General features: G+C 31.3%; 2 protein-coding genes across 4 annotated transcripts in view; one reads left to right on the plus strand and one right to left on the minus strand.

Moving 5' to 3' along the window:
* Positions 1-8,758, plus strand: part of LOC136033548 (metabotropic glycine receptor-like) — a 129,131-nt gene extending 120,373 nt beyond the window's left edge. For all 3 annotated transcript variants that reach the window (XM_065714289.1, XM_065714290.1, XM_065714291.1), the window contains one exon: positions 8,552-8,758. In XM_065714289.1, coding sequence (XP_065570361.1) covers positions 8,552-8,659 — 108 coding nt within the window. In that variant the 3' untranslated portion in view covers positions 8,660-8,758. The remainder of the gene's footprint in view (positions 1-8,551) is intronic.
* A 719-nt stretch (positions 8,759-9,477) lies between these two features.
* Positions 9,478-23,713, minus strand: part of LOC136033550 (histone-lysine N-methyltransferase Set2-like) — a 178,614-nt gene continuing 164,378 nt past the window's right edge. The window contains exons 14-15 of the mRNA XM_065714296.1: positions 20,156-21,004; positions 9,478-9,724 (exon numbers count right to left, since the gene is read on the minus strand). Coding sequence (XP_065570368.1) covers positions 9,560-9,724; positions 20,156-21,004 — 1,014 coding nt within the window. The 3' untranslated portion in view covers positions 9,478-9,559. The remainder of the gene's footprint in view (positions 9,725-20,155; positions 21,005-23,713) is intronic.

Here is a 23,713-nt window from a genome sequence, read left to right on the forward strand (position 1 = left end):
CTTATGCCAGCTTTGCCACTAACTCGGACTATCTGTCTTGGCTTTCTCTCCAATTAGCCATGATTTTGATAGCAACTTGATTTTAATTCGAAAATTCCTAAGCTTTGATTTTCCGAAATATACAGCAACAGTTCAAAAATAGAGAGATAACAGTTCCATCACTAAATTAGAATTTTTAAGATACAATTTCAACAGGAACAGTTGAAAAAAAAGTTCCATCCCTAGCTTCTGAGTTTCTGGATCAGCAGCTATTCAGAAAAAAACATAATGCTTCTCTTTATAAGTTCTAAATTTCTGACATACGATCAGAATAGGAACAATTCGGGAATAAAACATAATATTACAATCCCTAAATTTTTTTTTCAGAAATATATTGAGAACAGGAATAATTCAGCAATAAACCATTATATTTTCGTCTCGAAGTTCTAAATTTCAGAAATACAATTAGAAGAGGAACAGTTCAAAAATAAGACGATTTTATCGCCAAGTTTTTGAGTTTCTAAAATACAATCAATTTAGAAATTAAACAAAAAAGTTTCATGTCTAAGTTCCAAGTTTTTGAAATACGAAAAAGACAAGAACTATCCATAATTAATAAATAATACTTTCGTCTATAAGTCTTAGATTCAGGAACAATTAAGGAATGAAACATGATAGTTCCATTCCTGAGCACAAAATTTCAGAAATAAAACTTAGTAGCTCTGTCCCCAGGTTCTGAATTTCTAAAGTAAATGATATCTGGAACAATTCAGAAATAAAAACATAATAGCTCCGTCCCTAAATTTGTATTTTCAGAAACACAATAAGAACAGGAAAGATTTAGATATAAAACATAGTATTTCCGTCCCTGAGTTCTAAATTTCTTAGATAAAACTAAAACAGGAACAGTTCAGAAATAAGCCAAAATAGTTCCATCACTAAGTTTTTGAATTCGTAAAATACAATCATTTTAAAATAAAGAAAGTAGTTCCACCCCTTAGAGCTATATTCCTGAAACGCAATAAGAACAGGAAGATTTCAGAAATAAAATATGAAAGTTCTATCCATAAGTTCTGAATATTCTAATTAGGATTAGAACATAAAGAATTTAGAAATAGAAATTATTCTTTCCATTCCTATGTTTCGAGTTTCTGAAATTCAAATAGAACTGCCTTATTTCAGAGGTATTACATGAAATATTCATATCTGACTTCTGAATTTCTTAAATGCAATAATGACAAGAAAAACGAGAAAAAAAAACTTCATGGTTTTATCGCTTTTAACGGAGCCAATTCAAAAGTTTTAAGTGGGAAAAGTTTTTCGAAGTTTGACCCATGAAAGTTTAGTTTCTAACAATGATATGGATTCATGAATTCAGAAAAAAAAATTATTGGAATAGAGAAAACTTCATTCCGAATCCATAGATTCAAGAATCCATGCCGGCAAGGAAAATTAATTTCAATCTTTCATTAAAAATATTCTACTTCAATATCCGTATAATAATCATCTCTTATCTGCTCTCTTTAAGACTGAAGGATACGGGAGCCTTACGTGGTGTTTTAAGAGCAATTGAACTTAGAAAGAGAAAAGTTAGGTTAGGCTTACCAATACTGGCCATGAAAAAATTCTGAATTCTCTTAAGATGCAGAGTAAAAAGGCTAAGTAGGTATTGGCCTAAGAACTTAAATACGATTAGAATTGTATCTTCAGCAAAATTTGGTTTAGTACTTCCATAAGTCTATACACAAGTATAGATAAGTCTATCCATAAGTCTATACACGCGACAGATGTTGATTTGTGTCTGAACCTTTGCATTGATTAACATTAAAAAAAAATGATGGGTTAAAGAGTTAAATTAAAACATAAAACAAGCAAATATTGATGCATCATGGCCTATGGAACTGTAGACTATTAGACTATGTAATAAGACTATTACAAATGAACCGACTGATGATATTTTCCTGTGCTTGTAAAATTATCCACAACTAACACTTTACTGAAAAAAAAACACGCACAAGAAACAAGAATGCTTTATTTTCGTGCCACAAAAAAGTTTTAGATAGTGCTTTATGCTTCTAGTATACAGAAATCGTTCGTGTTTACAGTAAAGCGCAACATTTGTATAATCCAGCAGGTATAACGAAACATGTCAGTTGGTTTGTTTACGCTAGTTTTAAAAATATATTTTGCATAGACTACGAAGCAATAATTTTTGTTTGTTTTAAGTTACTTCACTCTTTAATTCCATCAGATAATGTTTAAAAAAATCTTTTCTGCACATTTGGCAACTTACCTGAAATACGTTTGAATGTATTAACGATTTTGACTGAATGTTGCTGGATGGAGAAGGCGGAGCATGAAAGCGGAGCGGAGCGGAGCAGGGCGGAAAGCGGAGCATTCGTTAGGCATGTTGTACTTCTTTGTAATCAAAGTTTCTGCCTCTTTTTAATTCTCTAAAATAGACAGCTTTCTGAATATTTAAGATTTTATTTGTTATATATAATATTTCCTTTATATCATTTTTAGGCACTGTAAGGTGGTCGTTATGAAGCAACCCCTACCTCCATCAAATCCATCTCCTTTATGTAAATTCAATTTTCACTTCCACTGATTAAAAATAAAACTCTTACTGAGTTAAAGAGTGAAATTGAAACTTACAACGAAGAAATGCTATAGCATAACAGCCTTTGCAAGATATATCTATAAAACTATCGCCAATGAACTCTGTGATGATATTTCCCTTTGCTTACAGGATTATTTCAATCTAGTAGTTTATCAAAAACACAAAACTCACACATATCATAAAAGAATGCTTGACTTTTATACTGTGAAAAGTAGCTCGGCATAATCCTACAGACACAGCGAAATATTGTCAGTCGGTTAATTTACACTACTTTACATATATATTTTTGAAGCAATAATTGTGTTTGTTTTAAGATTAAACGTCACTCTTTACTTTCAGAAAAACTTTGTTTTTTAATACTCATTTGTATTGATAATTAAAGTTCATTTTTAATGATAGTTTTAGCTCACAATTTAAAATAATTGCACAAAACAATAAACTGGGATATCACTATTTAAAGTAGCTTGAGAGAAATAAGAGTGTGTGACACAAAACTTGTTTCTATACTTAGGGCCATTGTTATCAAACCCGTTTTATTGTCATATTGTGTCTGAATTGTGCATAGGAGGAAAAAATATACACTTTGTTACGCATTCCAATTGCTAAAAAACAGAATTAGCGACTGAGGTCTTGTGTATTACTTAGAACACACTCAATAAATGAAGTTAGGTTATTTCGTGAAACAAACCACGATGCAGGTACATTTTATGTGAAAATTCGGTTTCACAGCCCCAAAGACAAAAATAAATTTAGTTTACTACGCATAGTGATAGAAGATAGTGTCGGAACATGGATTTTGAAATGAATATTTGGGATTTGCCAAAGACTGAAAAAGAGGCAATTATATTTTTTCCAGGATAAAGGGTTGTTGCCCAAAACAAAACAGAACGTCAATGGACACAACATGACTTTATACTCTTACGAGAAGGAACATTACGAGAAGGAACGCATAGTGATAGAGTGATACCTAACCTAACTTCACTTATTGAGTGTGTTCTGAATAATACACAAGTACCGCGACTGATTTCCTGTTAGTCCGTGGAAAAGATGCTGATTAACAATTTCGGTACTCAAGAAAATCAATAAAATATTGTTGGTAATATGTTAGTACATGCAATATGTACTAATGGGAATATTCGCTTATGTAATATCTCCACCCATCCCCCTTATGAAATCCCCTCCCCCCTATGTAAAGCCTTAAGAATTAAATATTTATATGTGCTAAAAAGTATTCATGGTTGCTCTAACCGAGAAAAACTACTAGAAAAAAATCACCCTCCCTTAGGAACTAAGGATCGTCAGAAATTAAATTAAATTTATCGAATTTCTTAGGGTGTGGAAGTGAACAAGTTGCCATATTGACTTTAGATGTCTTTGGGTTCCAAGATATTTTTTCTGTATTGCTGGCTACCCAGTTTTATAGACGTCAAAAAGTACCTGTCCAGGTACCCTAGACTCGATTATTAGTGAAAACCTTCAATTTTTCTTTTGGTTCCTCCTAATTTCTTGGTATGATTAACAATTAGAATATCTAAGGTGTCTTTAAAGCTGCTTTACCGTGCACAATTCTAAAAAAGGTCAACTATTTTGCCATAAATGACTGATTCCAACTAAGAGATATATACTGTTGCCACCACTTCAGTGTGAATTGTACATCGTTTCCAATCCATGCTCTGTTGCATTTCCGGGGATAAGATACGGAAGAACATCTAATCGACTGGAAATTGCTAAGAAATTATGTTCTTGATAATATCATAAATGATGGAGAAAGCCCGAAAGCCCATCTGGAAACTGTTCTTTGTCTCATGACTTCGGAAAAAGTCCCTGACAAGACTTAGCAAAAGGAAATTATCAAAAGATATATGCAACGCCTTTCCTCTCTTTGGGACATTCTGTAGAACAAACAAGGCTATTAATAACTATGAAACGTGACTCAGCAATATTAGTAAGCTTTTCTAGATAGAGGTTCACTTTAGAACACTCTATCCGAAGGAGCCTTCTTTGATGACATTAGGATTTTACGCTGGGTGTGGTGAGATGACCATCTCCACTCAAAATGCGGTTGAGAGGTCGATTTTGAGTTGTTAAACAGGAAGCTTAGCCATGTTAATTCGAAACTTTAAATGTGCTTTTAAAAATCTAAGGGGACGGGTGCAAATTCGTCTGTTTTTCAATTCTGTCAGTGAAAATATCCATAAAAGGTATTTTTCAGCAAAAATACTCGATAAAATTATTTTCAAAATCCAGGAGGGGGCACTTGGCTCCACTCAGCCCCTCTCCCTTTGGAAACACTAGCATTTCTAGAGTTTCTCCCGTACACATCTCACCACCACCTTTTAGCAAAATGGTAAGCATTCTGCATCTTTTTTGAATCGAAATCATGAAATGACTTTCAGCTAATATATTTTGGAAGCAGAAGGTGGGCCCATAGTCCCTCTCAAAATTCTTAAAGAATGCATAGTAAATACTAAAATAGAAAATGATAATTTGTTTAGTGGGGCAGACTCTGACCATGCCACATATCTTCGAGTCGCGCAAGACATACTTCAAAACAGTCGTGGGACATTTTCACCGAACGTGGTTTTGGCCACTCGAGCACAATTGATGTGCATGAATCACTAAATTTGGGAACCCCACAATGTTATCTTGAAAATAGCCTTAAAGGAATTTAACAATTAGTCAGAGTTGGATTTCTCAGACATATGCTATGCAACACACTTTATCAAGGGTAAAAAGTCCTAATTACCGTTCAAAAGCTATTGAGTTACGTAAATGAAACTTTACCGACGTGATCCGTCCACTCAAACTGAAAAGGTGCATCGGAAATCTTTAAATTTAACAGGGATTGAAAATAAGGTTTACTGAAGCTTATGGTAATATTTCTTTTTGAAAAAAAATTGGCAGTGTTTGAGCAATTCGATTGCTTGTTGATTCCAATAGGCATAAACTGAATGCCCCAAAAATATATAGAGTTGTAGGGAGCATATGGGTAGAGAGGAGTGGGTATGCTAAATTTCCGTTTAGAAGCTATTTTTTTTAAAAAAAATCTGACCTCATTTCCACTTTGAGATATAATAATCCTTCTGCTTGAACTTATTTATCTTAATGCCACCTACACTAAATTCAGATCGTCAATTTTATATTTCGGTAGCAAGGTATACTACTACAATTACGAAACTACATATCCCGGTCTGCAGGTTGCTCTTCCCCCACTGGGCACCCTTTCCACCATGGAAATACCTTAATAACATATAAACAAATTATTTTTCTTAAAATCTTGTTCTCAATCAACTATACAAAATTCACCATCCTTTAAACTTTTTCAGAGCCTCACATCAACCCTAATGAGTAGAATGCTGTGCCTTTACTTCCTTAGACACCTTATTCCACTCCTCCTTTACAATACCCACATTTAAAGGGTATTAAACTACATTAAAGAAATTCTGCTAACTTGATCTGTGTTTCGTATCGTCAAGCTCAAAACAAAAGGGTCTATTTGTGTTTGCCAATTCCATAGGCGAATGGATATAAAATGAACGATTATATCAATGAACAGAATTTGAAGGATTTAATTTGTCGGTTCCAGTGGGGATAAGTTAAGACTCCTCAAAACATTTACCACACAAAACAGGGTCGCAGGGTATATAAAGGTACGGATGAGTGAAGATATTAGAACTACCATTCAGAAGCTACCCAACTATAACAGCAAAATTTACCAACATGATTGAGGTTTCATAGCGTCAAGCTCAAAACAAAAGGGCATATTTGTATGTGCAAATTCTAGAAAATCGAAAAAAATCGAAAAATCGAAAAATCTAGAAAAATTCTAGAAAATCGAAGAGAAACGATCCCTGGAATTTTTCACGGTAGTGATTTTTGAATCCATGAACGGTGCTTAAAGGATCTTTTTTGTTGATTCCAGTTGACACAAAGTGCATATCTCAAAAATATATAGCAGCTTAAGTAATAATTACCATTCGCTATAAAGCTACACAAAAGACATTTTGCCAATTTGATCCATGTTTTATACCATCAGACTCAAAACAAAAGGGGATATCTGTATTAGCAAATTCTATAGGGGAACGAAAATAATGTTGTGGATTCCAGTCAACGCTAAAGTTAGACTCTTTCTCTCAAGTCTTCTTTTTAAAAGAGTAAAAAACTTTAGCGTAAAGAGCGGGGTGTTGATGAAGTCGCTTCTTACTTTCACATAAAAAAAACTTGTTTTTTTTTATTTAATTTCTGAACGTTTTTGAATCAATGCATGTTTTGATTTTGGCTCTCCGCAGAGGAATAATTAAAACGAAATTTGCATATTTATTTTTTTTGCTAAATGGCTTTCTCATAGTTTTGATCAAATGATTTTGAGAAAAAAGGAGCGGGGGAGGAAGCCTAGCTGCTCTCCGATTTTTTGGTTACTTAAAAGGCAACTAGAACTTTTAATTTTTTACGAATGCTTTTATTAGTAAAAGATACACATAAATAATAAATTAGCTTACGTAACGAACTTTTGTATTCTCATATTTTTATTACATATATGAGGGGGTTCACCCCCTCGTCAGTACCTCACTCTTTACGCTAAAGCTTAAATTTTGTCCCAATTCCTTAAGAATGACCCCTGAATCACAAAAGCCGTAGAATGCATAGTTGAAATTACTAAAAATACTTTAGCGTAAAGAGCGAGGTATTAAGAGGAGGTGAGCCCCTCATATGCGTAATAATTTCTGTTCGTTCTAAGTTTTAATGCTGCTCCTTACTTCCAGTTGAACAAACTTTTTAATATTTATTTTTTCATTGTTTTTTTTAATAATGCTAGAAATTCCTGCGCTCCCTCCATGGAAATTTTCTTCCCCCATGACAAATTCCTCGATGGAAAGTTCCCCCAACATATCCCGCTCTTCTCAACCCCTCTCTCAAACCGAAAAATCCCCCTGAAAACGTCAGTACATTTCCCAATAACCATTACTATATGTAAGCACTGGTCAAAGTTTGTAACTTGTAGCCCCTCCCATGGGGACTGTGGGGGAGTAAGTCGTCCCCAAAGACATTATTATAAGGTTTTTCGACTACGCTGAATAAAATGGCTATCTCAGAATTTTGATCCATTGACGTTGGGAAAATAATTAGCGTGGGAGGGGGCCTAGGTTCCCTCCAATTTTTTTGGCCACTTAAAAAGGGCACTAGAACTTTTAATTTCCATGAGAATGAGCCCTCTCGCAACATTCTAGGACTGCTGGCTCGATACGATCATCCCTGGAAAAAAAAAAAACAAGCAAATAAACACGCATCCGTGATCTGCCTTCTGGCAAAAAATGCAAAATTCCACATTTTCTTAGATAGGAGCTTGAAACTTCTACAATAGAGCTCTCTGATGGTGTGATTTTCGTTAAGATTCTATGAATTTTAGGGGGTGTTTCCCTCCTATTTTCTAAAATAAGGCAAATTTTCTCAGGCTCGTAACTTGTGATGGGTAAGACTAAACTTGATGTAACTTGTATATTTAAAATCAGCATTAAAATCCAATTCTTTTGATGTAGCTATTGGTATCAAAATTCCATTTTTTAGAGTTTTGGTTACTATTGAGCCGGGTCGCTCCTTACTACAGTTCGTTACCATGAAGTATTTGATCATTCCTGGTTGAACTTCGCTGAGGTAAGGATGCTGGGACTGTTTTGAAAAACTGATTCATTTTAGTTTTATTGATTTTATCCTCTTGTAAGTTGTTTTTTCTTATATATTTTTATATTGCTAAGGACGGCCCTTGAACATAGGGCCGAAATATTCATTCTAATTTGTTTCCTACTGTCTTGAGAAATTCCCTATTGTTCTTCTTATTTTTGGTGTTTGTCATAAAAATACTGACATAACAAATTTCAGCATCAGCGGTAATTGCTAATAAAAATCCGATCCTCATAATCAGATTGTCAATAAAAAATACTTTTGTTTCAGGTGAGTTCACGTCGCAACTACAAGACTGGAAACCGAAAAATCACAGATGATCGAGAAGAGTCTGTAATTAGTACTGAAGGATTCAGCATGTACATATCTGAAGGCTGAAATATTATTTTGATCTTCTCCTACTTACCTAATTTATTTTTAGTAAATTAAAAGCCTGTATATATTAAATTATTTCCTTGAATAGAACAAGAAAGCCATCGGTTGTCATGAATGACTTATATTTCTTTCTATAAGATAGCAGCGAAAAGAAGTTGTAGGGGGGGGGGGATAATCATATTTAATATTTAAGAAGCGACAGTATTACAGGGTTAAAATTACGTTTGAAAGACTGTTTTGGGACTATGAGAATTTCATCGTTCATCTGTGAGTTAGAACTGCTTATTTGGCATATTATAATATCATTATTTTATTCAGTCGATCTGCTGCGGTGTTAGTTGACTCCGATAAATAAGTCATTTTCCCGCCCCCCCCCTTATACTATGAAAAATACCTTTGTTTTGTATTTCCAATAAAAAATCAAATCAACGAAAGTATCCCCCTCTCCCTCTGGATTTTGAATAATATATTTATGCATCTTCATTAAGAATCCTTGCAACCCCTCTCCCTCTCCAGAGACTTTCATGAATTGGCCCCCATACTCAGAAAATGTTACTAATTTGTTTTAAATGATCCCCCGACTCTCCTCCTTTCACTGTGACAATGGTTAAAACGTCCAAAAAAACTAAATATGCCAAAAACAAACTCTGAAAAATTTGCATCCCGAAATACTTCCCCCAAAAATTCTCATTATTGTGCAACCCAAAACAGGCACTTTGCTATGCTAACCAATGAGTGACACATGGCAATTAAGGCCATACCATCCTTTTATAGCTTTATCGTAAGTTAGAAGATTGATGAAAAACCCAATATACACTATACAATATAAAATTTCAAATTTATAAAAAAACTATAATTACAAAAAGAAGGACGAAAGAGAAAAGAAACAGAAAAAGAATTGAATCAAATTTTCAAGTCCTCGTCTAATCCTTTTTTGTAGACAGGTCCAAATTTCTTCATATATTTTCTAATAAAATCTTTGGCCTTTTGCTTCACAAGATCACTACAAACATAATCATCAACAGTTCTGCAATGTTTCAATTCCTTCTGCATAACAAAGTGAGTGAACTGAAAAGAAAATTCAGTAAAATAAAATTTCATCACAAAAGAATCTGCCTATATTAACTCAATTTCATATTGAATCCAAAGAAACTTATAAATCTTTAATCAAATCCAGACTTTAATAAACCCAATCAAACTAACCCTTTTTCGAAGGCAAACAAACTAATATATAGTGGTGGTTAGGCTGGGTATCTAATATAATGTATTCTGGGCAGCCTGTTTTCCATAATTCTCTGCTGTATTTTCCTTACTTTCTTATTTCTTATATATCTTTCGTATTTTCTTTTCATTACATAATTTGCTTTATAGACTCATTTGCTTAATAAAAACAATATTTTATCACAAAAGAATCAGTCTATATTAACTCAGTTTTATATTGAATCCAATGAAACTTAAATCGGTACTTACGTGTTATAGCGACCACACCAAAGAAATGAAGTTAGATCAATCGTGATAAAATATGCCAAATATGATAAAAATTTAATATTATAGCAACAAAGTTGTGGAAAATACAGCAGAGAATTATGGAAAGCATTATATTAAATACCTAACCACCTCTATATACAAAATATTTAATTAAAATATACCTGCAGTAGAAATTTCTCGCTCAGGCTAAACTGATCATCTCCGGGTGGACACAGAAAACACGTTTTATTACAGCTCAAGAACAATATGTGGTCGCTATGACACGTAAGTACCTTTAAATCTTTAATTAAATCCAGATTTTAATAAATCCAATGAAACTAAACTTTTTTGAAGACCTGCTGGACACAGTGGTAAAACTATAGGGATGGGGAAAGGGTGAGGGTTTGGCTGAGAGGGCGCGTAACTGATGTTTTTATGTCAATACTATGATCTTCTGATGTCTAGTAAAACAATATTTATCACAAAAGAATCAGTCTATATTAACTCAATTTCATATTGAATCCAATGAAACTTAAATCAGTACTTACGTGTTATAGCGACCACACCAAAGAAATGAAGTTAGATCAATCGTGATGAAATATGCCAAAATATGATAAAAATTCTATATTATAGCAACAAAGTTGAGAAAATACAAAGGCTGTCCAAAAAGGCTGTCCAGAATGCACTATATTAATTACCTAACCTAACCACCTCTATATATTAAATATTTAATTAAAATTACCTCATTGTATTTTATCTCGCTAAGGCTAAAATGATTATCTCCAAGTGGACACAGAAAACAAGTTTCATTACAGCTCAAGAACAATGTGTGGTCGCTACGACATGTAAGTACCTTTAGATCTTTAATTAAATCCAGATTTTAATAAATCCAATCAAACTAAACTTTTTTTTGAAGACCTGCAGGACATAATGACAACGTCAAGGGGTAAGGGGGACTGAGGGAGGCACCTAACTGAGGTTTTTCGTCTATACTATGATCTTTTGATATCTCCAGAAGGGGGAGGGCAAAAACCAACATTGTCCTTGGGGGCTGAAAACCCTTGCTACGCCTCCTTATGGGCAACACTGTGCTACCATTGGTTCTGGCACTGGTATTTGTAAAACACTATCATGCTCCACTTGAAGTGCAAAAAATCCCTTCAATTCAATTTTCTATAGTATGCTATGTGGTTACAGCAAGATTCATAAGCCTAGTGTAAAACTTTAACTTTATTTGAAAATTTTTGCTGAAGATTTTTCATTAAGTTTTTTACCGTTTTTTGAAATCATGCCTGAAAATCCCCTCCCAATGTAAAAATTTTTCGGAAAATCTTCTCCGCGAAAATTTCACCCCGACGAATATTCCCCCGCAAAAATCCCATGGCAAAAAAATCTTTATATTTCCCAATAACAGATAAAAGACTATACGTGATCAATGGACAAATTGCGTAGCTTACAGCTCTTTCCCCAAGGAGTATGGATGGTAATGTGAAGTGGGGAGCCTAGTGAGGTGGGGAGATTTTTTCGTCTATACTATGATCTTTTGATGTCTCCAGAAGGGGGAGGGCAAAAACCAACATTGTCCATGGGGGCTGAAAACCCTTGCTACGCCTCCTTATGGGCAACACTGTGCTACCATTGGTTCTGGCACTGGTATTTGTAAAACACTATCATGCTCCACTTGAAGTGCAAAAAATCCCTTCAATTCAATTTTCTATAGTATGCTATGTGGTTACAGCAAGATTCATAAGCCTAGTGTAAATCTTGCAAACCTGCCTTGAAAAAAAATGTTTTACAAATTTTCTTCACACACTAGCGAAATTTTTCACTTAAACGCATAAAAAAAACACAAAAAATAAAATATTTTCCTTACAAAAATTCAAACCTATATCTAAAGTTGCATAGTATTAAATTGAAAAATGTACGAATAAGAAAAAAAATCTCTATTAAAACCACAGAAGTTCCTCCATTTATGGCATATAGGATTATATATTCTCAGAGCGGAGAATACATACAAACGAGATGATAAGTCATTTCCCTACTTCCCAAATCGTAATGATTTTAGTCATTTTCTCATTAACAACTTTTTTATATTTTCGCCATTTTATCACTATTTTGGTGAGGTGCCCTCTCTTTAATCAATAAAGAGTTGTTTGATCTGGTATCAGGTAAGTGCGTGTTTTCATGGCCCAAGAAAAAAAAAATCGAGCATTCTAACCCCTCATTTTGCGAGTCCTAATGTAAAGCCGAACATAGGATTTCTGAGGCTTATAAAGATAGTAAAATAAAGCAATTTATAAGACAAAGTAACAATTCCATTTAGACCATTACTGATTATATCCCAGAACAAGTGTTAAAAAAAACTGGAAAGGTACTAAAATAAGGAAGCTACGAAAAAAAGGACATTACTAACAAGCATAAGTAACAGGGAAACTGAAACTACATATATATATATATATATATATATATATATATATATATATATATATATATATATATATATATATATATATATATATATATATATATATATATATATATATATATATATATATATATATATATGTATATATATATATAATTCTATAATTGTTTAGTTCATTAATTTTTTTTAATTTTTTTTTTGCAATGTGTTAATATTTGTGATTTGGTAAATTTTATCATATTTAGTTTACCTATTGTTGCTAAAAAGAGGGATATATTAACAGGATAAGCTTGTTTTGGTGTTACTTGGTTGTTTTACATTTGCTTTTTTTTTCATAGGCATGTATTTTGGGGGTGATACCTGACACGGGGATGCCATGGATATTCTGTGGTAGCCACAACACTTGGCTGGGTAGAGAATTTAAAGTGGCGAAACCCTATAGGCCAGTGTATTCTCCTGATGAGCCCTTGTGTTGGGTTGTTGCCTCTGGATTATTTGTCTTTATTATTTTTTCTATTGTTTGGTAAATGACGACTTATATACTTATTGACGACATGACTGCCTGTCCATGGATTATTCTTTATGGTTGATTGTGTTTGGCTATGCTGTTTGACCTATGTGATTGTATGGATGAGTAGGGTTAAGGCCTCGTTCAAGTGCTGGTCTATATTAATCACTAATTTAGGAAAACGTTTAAACGTTTTTTTTATGCGTTTGTGCTGTTGCATTGGTGATTTCTCTTTTCATGATTTTATATATATATATTATATATATATATATATATATACATATGTATTATATATATGTATTATATATTATATATATATGTATATATATAATATATATATATATCATCACAAGTCATCACAAGTCATGTCAGCTTAATAAAAGAAATAAATGAGACAAGTTAGGTGGTAATGGGGGACATTTCATGAGAGGTTCCCTTTTAGAAGAAGGACACTTTCAAACAGACGAGACAGTTTTTTATGCTCTTTTAAAACTTCTTTTTTTTTAGCATGGAGGAATATTTTGGCTGTGTCAATTTGGCCAGTAAAACTGTAGAAGTAGCCTACAATTTTGAGGTTTACTAGTTCTACGACCTTTATTTTTAATTGAGTATCTGTGAATAATTAATTAAGAAAAAAAAAGAAAAAGTGTCTCACAGTGGAGTGGAAGCAGAATTGAAAAGGAAAGAAGTAGATTAAGGAAGTTAGTGTGGGGTCAACTGAGAGACGGAATATTTACCCCCCCCCCCTCAATATTTCCGTGCAATGACGCCAATGGTCAGTAGACCATATCAGGATTTCTGAAAAACCAAAAAGGCTGGTCTAAGATTTTGCAGGGATTCTGGGCTAATGGAATTTCAAAATCTTTGGATACATCATTTTTTTTTTTCAATAAAAACAAGCATTTATAAAGCCCCAAACTGAGGCCCCCCATCGAAAATGCAAAACTGAGATTCCCCGACTCCGACAATGGGTCTTCAGTTTTCATTATCCTGTTGATTTCCTTGCTGAAAGCAACTGTTTTTACTTTAAAATTTTCTTTAAAAGGTGAAGCAAACACTTTAGGTTCCAACCCCACCCCCTCCCTCAGCTTGGTGACCAACAGGCTGCTGTAATTTAGTTCCTCTTATTATATATTAAGAAACAAAAATTTCACTTTCTTTGGTTCCTCCATGTTTTTTTTTCTGAAAAAATCCATAGTTTCTATTACTTTACCTAACGATTTTGATACCCACAAGTAAACAAGGATGTTCTCCCAATCAAAATAACAGAAAACGAGCGTTTCAGTCTTCTACTTACCAATTGCCACAATACTGTGGTACCTTTCATTGCAAAATTATGGTTTAGATCGTGACAATATACGTTTTTCGAGTTACGCTTCACCTATCTATACATGAACGTTATTTCAACGTTTATTAACATTCAGAATGCGCTTTTTGAGTTCCTACCTCCTACCTCCACATAAACGTTTCACCTACCTCCACATAAACGTTTTTAACTACAGCAATAAAACAGTACAATTTTATGCAGGCCAAAATGTCTGGCTGAGCCTTTTTTAAACTAAGGAGATCTCGGGTTATTTCGATCTCATAACAATTATCCATTCATTGGACGAGAGCTCAAGTTAAAGGTCAGTTTACTACAATTCAGAATAGATGTTTGGAGTTCCGACTCACCTACCTCCGAAGGAACGTCCTTTACTACGGTAATAAAAGTAGGTAAGTTCACAGAGGCAGAATATCAGACTAAGTATTATTGTCAGCAAAGGAGCTAGTGGCATATTTTGAACTTGGGTTGATAGAAATATCCTCGTACTTTAAGATTTGAGGTACCCTTCCAATGAGTGAGAATGGCCTCTTTATAGAGATATATAGAAAACAGAAACTATAAAAAAGGCAAAGATTTGAGGTACCTTTCCAATGAGTGAGAATGACCTCTTTATAGAGATATATAGAAAACAGAAAATACAAAATATAGAAAATATAGAAAATATAAAATATAATATATAGATATTAGACTATTTTATGATTGCAAATGGTAAAGAATGTGATCAAAGGCTCTTTTCCTATTTCAAAAGTTTTAGTTTTGAAATAGTTTTGAAATTAATGTAAAACATTAATGTAATTAATTACATTAATGTAAGTTCACAGAGGCAGAAATATCAGACTAAGTATTACTGTCAGCAAAGATTTGAGGTACCTTTCCAATGAGTGAGAATGACCTCTTTATAGAGATATATAGAAAACAGAAAATATAAAAAAGGCACTCCCATATGGAAGGGAGTACCATTCCAAATCCAAAAAGTTAGCGATTCAACGACATTCTTGAACATTAAAATAATTGGGAAAAATAGAGCTTCGTTTCTAGAAAACCAGAAAACAAGATTTGGCTTCTCATATAGTATTGGAGTGCTTGGCTCTTATAATATTTTAGCATTTCACTTCCTAAACATCTGGTGTATGTATGGTTCTGTTTTACAATCTAGGTATTTTTCAAGTCAGCTCCTTGTAATTTTTAATCCAGGCAACGAGTCAAGTTATAGAATACTTTAAATTTTTCCACGATAAGAAATCTATTCTTTTTTGTCTATTTCCTTCTTTCATTCCTTTTCTCTTTTCTTTCGAATCTCACGCATAGATTTCAACTCACTATTTCACACTTCTTTCAACCTATCTCTTCTTACTAAAAGAAAAAAAAAACGATCTCGACTTTCAAAACTCGACTCTCAAAAAAAAGTTCTACGACAATTCTAACTTTTCAGCGGTATATTCTCAGAGCGGAGAATACATACAAACGAGATGATAAGTCATTTCCCTACTTCCCAAATCGTAATGATTTTAGTCATTTTCTCATTAACAACTTTTTTATATTTTCGCCATTTTATCACTATTTTGGTGAGGTGCCCTCTCTTTAATCAGTAAAAAGTTGTTTGATCTGGTATCAGGTAAGTGCGTGTTTTCATGGCCTAAGAAAAAAAAAAATCGAGCATTCTAACCCCTCTTTTTGCGAATCCTAATCTAAAGCCGAACATAGGATTTCTGAGGCTTATAAAGGCTTATAATATAGCCTATTTCACGAATTTATGTGACTGCTTAGTTTTTAGCAAGGTTCAGTTGTAATTTATCTTGTAACATAATTTAAATTTGCCTTGTAACATTTTAATTTCAATAATAATTTAACAGTGATTTAATAATATTAATTGATTATTATTTTATAGATTAGTTATTAAATTTAAATTACATATAATTATAATTTAAATTATAATTCAGAATATATATATATATATATATATATATATATATATATATATATATATATATATATATATATATATATATATATATATATATATATATATATATATATATATATATATATATATATATATATATATATATATATATATATATATATATATATATATATATATATATATATATATATATATATATAATATATATATATATATATATATATATATATATATATATGAATATATATATAATATAATGAATTATGTACTTAATCATAGTTTGTTTACTTACTTTTAAATTTATCTTATAACATACAAATTAGATAGTAAAATAAAGCAATTTATAAGACAAAGTAACAATTCCATTCAGACCATTACTTATTATATCCCAGAACAAGTGTTAAAAAAAATGGAAAGGTACTAAAATAAGGAAGCTACGAAAAAAGGACATTACTAACAAGCATAAGTAACAGGGAAACTGAAACTACATATATATATATATATATATATATATATATATATATATATATATATATATATATATATATATATATATATATATATATATATATATATATATATATATATATATATATATATATATATATATATATATATATATATATATATATATATATATATATATATATATAATGAATTATGTACTTACTCATAGTTTGTTTACTTACTTTTAAATTTATCTTATAACATTCAAATTAGATAGTAAAATAAAGCAATTTATAAGACAAAGTAACAATTCCATTTAGACCATTACTGATTATATCCTTGTGCTGTTGCATTGGTGATTTCTCCTTTCACATATATATATATATATATATATATATATATATATATATATATATATATATATATATATATATATATATATATATATATATATATATATATATATATATATATATATATATATATATATATATATATATATATATATATATATATAATGAATTATGTACTTACTCATAGTTTGTTTACTTACTTTTAAATTTATCTTATAACATTCAAATTAGATAGTAAAATAAAGCAATTTATAAGACAAAGTAACAATTCCATTTAGACCATTACTGATTATATCCTTGTGCTGTTGCATTGGTGATTTCTCCTTTCACATATATATATATATATATATATATATATATATATATATATATATATATATATATATTATATTATATATATATATATATATATATATATATATATATATATATATATAATATATATATATATATATATATATATATATATATATATATATATATATATATATATATATATATATATATATATATATATATATATATATAATGAATTATGTACTTACTCATAGTTTGTTTACTTACTTTTAAATTTATCTTATAACATTCAAATTAGATAGTAAAATAAAGCAATTTATAAGACAAAGTAACAATTCCATTTAGACCATTACTGATTATATCTTTGTGCTGTTGCATTGGTGATTTCTCCTTTCATTATATATATATATATATATATATATATATATATATATATATATATATATATATATATATATATATATATATATATATATATATATATATATATATATATATATATATATATATTTATATATATATATATATATATATATATATATATATATATATATATGTATATATATATATATATATATATATATATATATATATATATATATATTCTATGTATTACAATATATTTTATTGTTATTAAATCAAAACACTCTTATAATAAGAAAATTATAATTACATTCTCTTTTTGTCTTTCATATAATAAATATTTTGGTGATTCGGAAAAGGGAACATACCAGATTTTGAGAAAAAAAGTTCTTTGTGTCTTAAAAAATTAAAAGTGATATAGAAAAACAGATAAGCCAATCAATAAACCGTTCAGAGTCTATGAACGTGGGCTACACAACTTATTTTGACTAGAGCTTAGATTACACCTACAGTACTTCACAAAGCCCCAAAATAGCTACAAAAGAAAAGATAATCAAGATGGTTTAGTCAAACAAGATCTATATGTTAAAATTTGACAGAATTTAGCGAAAGTGGTTGTGGATTTTGCATGAGTTATTTATTTTCGGAAAGAGGGGGGCCCGTTGTAACAACCAGTAACAAATGGAGCATAAAAAAAGAGAAGTACAGAAAATGACAAATAAAACTAAATAAAAATTCACAATATAAGTACACAAGAACAATAATTGTCCAAATAATTACACAAGCACCAGAATCACACAAACACACGTACACACACACAAAAAAAAAAAAGAATTTTATTTTATTTTCTGGATAACAGAGAAGTAATTATTTGATAATTTGAATAAGAAGCGAAATCTGGAAAAATTTAGGTTTTTAGGGGGGAGGAGCACTGTACCAAAAAATTAATAAAAACTAAGACTAATTATGAATGAGATAAAGTTTAGGATTATTTTTTGCCATAGAAAGGGAAAAATTGAACCGAGTTTATTTATGGCCCGTTGTAAACACAATAACAAACGGAGTATAAAAAAAGAGAAAGACGGAAAATGACAAGTAAAACCAAATCATAACTCATAATATAAGTACACAAGAACAATAATTGCCCAAATAATCACACAAGCACAATACACATAGCAAGCCCAAAAATTACACGAGCACACACACTCCAAAAAAAAAAAAAAAAAAAAAAAAAATTTGGGCAAAAATTTAGCGAAAGTGGTTGTGGATTTTGCATGAGTTACTTATTTTCGGAAAGAGGGGGGCCCGTTGTAACACAAAGTAACAAACGGAGCATAAAAAAAGAGAAGTACAGAAAATGACAAATAAAACTAAATAAAAATTCACAATATAAGCACACAAGAAGAATAATTGTCCAAATAATTACACAAGCACAAGAATCACACAAACACACGTACACACACACAAAAAAAGAATTTTATTTTATTTTCTGGATAACAGAGAAATAATTATTTGATAATTTGAATAAGAAGCGAAATCTGGAAAAAATTAGGTTTTTAGGGGGGAGGAGCACTGTACCAAAAAATTAATAAAAACTAAGACTAATTGTGAATGAGATAAAGTTTAGGATTATTTTTTGCCATAGAAAGGGAAAAATTGAACCGAGTTTATTTATGGCCCGTTGTAAACACAATAACAAACGGAGTATAAAAAAAAGAGAAAGACGGATAATGACAATTAAAACCAAATCATAACTCATAATATAATATTATGCCGAGAAGTTACGCCAAAAAGACACAAGGTACAAAAAATTTGGAAGCGCCTATGCGTTATACAGTTTAGCTAGTTTAGCGTTACTAGATTTACAGTTTAACGTTATACAGCTACAGTTTCTGGCTTTTCAGTGCTGACCTTATTTTATATTTGAATATTCTCTACTCAAAATGGAAAACTTTTTCTCAATCGCCAAGACCGCTTGGCTGGGGTTGAAGACATCATCCGTGTAAGAGATACACAAATCCTTTCTAAAATACAAGTGGAAATCGCTTGGGACTGTGCGTCCTGAATAGAGTGAATTAAACGCAATTGGGGATGTAAGGGGACCTTGCCTTACACCAGGGCGAATAGGTGTGACTATCTCTGTAATCATTCCGTCAGGCAATATAACTGACAATTATATGAGCATACATATCATACATATACATACATATACATACAAAGTATGAATAACACAAATACTGACCCCGCGTTGCGCTTGAATTATCAAAAGACTATGGAATCAATAGTGCCGACTAGTCCCTATATAAACATCTTCTGAAAAAATTCGGTATCAAAACTCCAATGTTTTACATTTATGTACAACCCAAAATAAAAACAAAAAATCCAAACCTTTCTTGCAAGATGTTTGAAATCGTCACTAGAAGTTATCCTTGCATATTTAGCATCTGACCTCATAAATGGATTCAATGTTGAAATAACCAAATTAGATATATTTTTACGGAATTCCTCTTTTATCCTTTTCCCTTTTTCATTTTCAAAGTCAAGCCTTTCCTTTTTATGCTTTTGAAGTTCTGTTTCTTCCTTAATTGGTTGAGTGTTTTCAGAAGTATCCTCTACAACCGGAAGGTCGACAGTTTTGACGTCAGACAACTCTGGTTCTGGCTTTTCTTCTTGAACAATTTCAGGAACATCTTTAGTTTCTTCAGTTGAGATATTCACTTCTTTCGTTTCTTCTACTAATTCCTCTTTAGGTGTTTCACTAATTATTTCTGTTTCTTCAATTTTTACACTTTCGCTGTTGTCTACTTTTACTTCAACTGGATTCGATAATTCTGACATTTCATTATCAACACTTGGTTCAATTTCTTCTTTGTCGTCTAGCTTTGATTGTTCAGCAGTTCCATAGACAGAGGATTCTAATTTTTCTTTTATACGCTTACGAAGCTCCTCAGATTGCATTGCCCTTCTTTTGGCCATCTCTTCTTGTTTTATTTTCTGTCTCATCTTTCTTTCTTTCAACTTCTTTTCTTTATATGACAACTTCTTTAAAGTTGCTTTATACTTGGCCTTTAGCTTCTCTTTTTCTTTACGAATTCTTTCTCGCGCCTTTTCTGGGTCTTTCCCTGTATCAACTTCACCAGGCCTTTTCACTATTTTCTCTTTCATCATATGTCTTCTATAGGCTTGGGCCGATTCTTTATTCAGGTATGGATTCCTTGGTTCATTTTCATCTCGGGGCTAAAAGGAAATTATGTGTTGACATCACAAAAACGTTATTACATATAATGCCACTCTACTAAAAAATTATTAAAAAAAAAAAAAAAAAAAAAAAAAAAAAAACAGAGAAAGAAGAAAAGCGAAAACGAGAAAAAAAGGGGGACAAAGGGAGGAGAGAGAGTGAGGGAGAGAGAGTGAGGGATAGAGAAAGAGAGAGAGAGAGAGAGAGAGAGAGAGAGAGAGAGAGAGAGAGAGAGAGAGAGAGAGAGAGAGAGAGAGAGAGAGAGAGAGAGAGAGAGAGAGAGAGATAGAGGGAGAGAACAAGTAGCAATATAAAGGCATATTTATATTAGGTAAACCAAAAGACTCAGAAACCATCAGACAACTTTCAGAAACCATAAAAACCATCAGGCCTTCAAAAACCACCAGACAACTTTCAAAAAGCATCAGACCTTTAGAGACCATCAAACAACTTTCAGAAACTATCAGGCCTTCAGGAACCGCCACACAACTTTCAGAAGCTATCAGGCCTTCAGAAATCATTAGACAACTTTCAGATACCATCAGGCAACTTTCAGAAACCATCAGAAACTATCAGGCCTTCAGGAATCGCCACACAACTTTCAGAAGCTATCAGGCCTTCAGAAACCACCAGACAACTTTCAGAGACCATCAGGCCTTCAGAAAACATCAGACAACTTCCAGAAACCATCAGGCTTTCAGAAACCATCAGACAACTTTCTTAGGGTTATGCATATATATGCAACTATGACTTTATATATATATATATATATATATATATATATATATATATATATATATACACACACACACATATATATATATATATTTATATATATATATGTATATATATATATATATATATATATATATATATATATATATATATATATATACAGAATCATTTGTCCATAAGCTCATGAAAAGTTAGAAAACTGTTGTTTCAGAGACAGTGATGCTACCATAACAGATTATATACGAGGCAATGCTATTTTAATTTAACAAGAACCAAAAGCTCGTATGGAACATGTGACGAGGTCGGGGCCAAGAGCTTCTTCCCGCCAAGTTTCACTACGATCTCTTCACTCTAAGCGTTTTCCAAGATTTCCATTTCCCCCTCCAACTCCCCCAAATGTCACCGAATCCGGTCGTTATTTAAAATAACAGCTTCCAGACACGAGGTCCTTCTAAATATCAAATTACATTAAGATATATATTATATATATATATTATATATATATACATTATATATATATATACATATATATTCTAAAAAAACTAAAAAAACTAAAAAAAGGTAAAAAACTAAAAAAAAACTAAAAACTAAAAAAGAAAAAAACTAAAAAAAAGGAAAAAACTGATAAATAAAAGAGAAAAAGAAAACTAAAAAATATGAATAAATATATATAAAAATAAGTTGTTTGTGGGTTATGTCTGTCTGTCTGTCTGTCGAGTGACGTCGTGTTTGTCCGCATATGACGTCTGAATTATTTCACACTAATACAAAAGAAGAAAAAAAACTAAAAAAGGTAAAAACTACAAAAAAAACTAAAAAAGCTAAAAAACTAAAAAAAACTAAAAAAAGGTAAAAAACTAAAAACTAAAAAAAACTGAAAAAACTAAAAAAAGGCAAAAACTAAAAAAAAACTAAAAACTAATAAATAAACTAAAAAAGCTAAAAAACTAAAAAAACTAAAAAAACTAAAAAAAGGTAAAAAACTAAAAACTAAAAAAAACTGAAAAAACTAAAAAAAGGCAAAAACTAAAAAAAAACTAAAAACTAATAAAAAAACTAAAAAAGCTAAAAAACTAAAAAAACTAAAAAAACTAAAAAAAGGAAAAAACTGAAAAATAAGAGAAAAAGAAAACTAAAAAAATATTAATAAATATAAAAAATATAAATATAAATATAATATAAATTAGCAATCAACAAAGCACCGAGACACAAATGACGACCGGGACACAGGGAGTATAAATGACGACCAGGACATAAGTAAAAAAAAAACTAAAAAAACTAAAAAATGGTAAAAACTACAAAAAAACTAAAAACTAATAAAAAAACTAAAAAATCTAAAAATCTAAATAAACTAAAAAAGAAAAAAAAGAAAAAAGGAAAAAAATAAAGGAGAAAAACAAAACTAAAAAACGAATGTATATACAGACCGGGACACCGGGATACAAATGACGACCGGGACACAGGGAATATAAATGACGACCGGGACACAGGGACACAACTACAATGGGGACGCCGGGGGGCACAGGGGGATATAAATGACGACCGGGACACCGGGACACAAGGAATTATATTTTTATAAATATAAAAACATATATATATATATATATATATATATATATATATATATATATCTATCTATATTCACAGGTGGGACATAGGGACACAACTACAATGGCGCGTAACTAATATGGCGCGTAACGACTTACGCACGCGGGGGGGCTTGGGGGGGGGGGCGAAGCGCCCCCACCAACTAGGTGTTGGGGTGGCGCGAAGCGCCACCCCAACAGCTAGTATATATATATATATATATACAGAATCATTTGTCCATAAGCTCATGAAAAGTTAGAAAATTGTTGTTTCAGAGACAGTGATGCCACCATAACAGATTATATACGAGGCAATGCTATTTTAATTTAACAAGAACCAAAAGCTCGTATGGAACATGTGACGAGGTCGGGGCCAAGAGCTTCTTC

The sequence above is a fragment of the Artemia franciscana genome, chromosome 12 (genome assembly GCF_032884065.1).
Source record: "Artemia franciscana chromosome 12, ASM3288406v1, whole genome shotgun sequence".
Lineage (NCBI taxonomy): Eukaryota > Metazoa > Arthropoda > Branchiopoda > Anostraca > Artemiidae > Artemia > Artemia franciscana.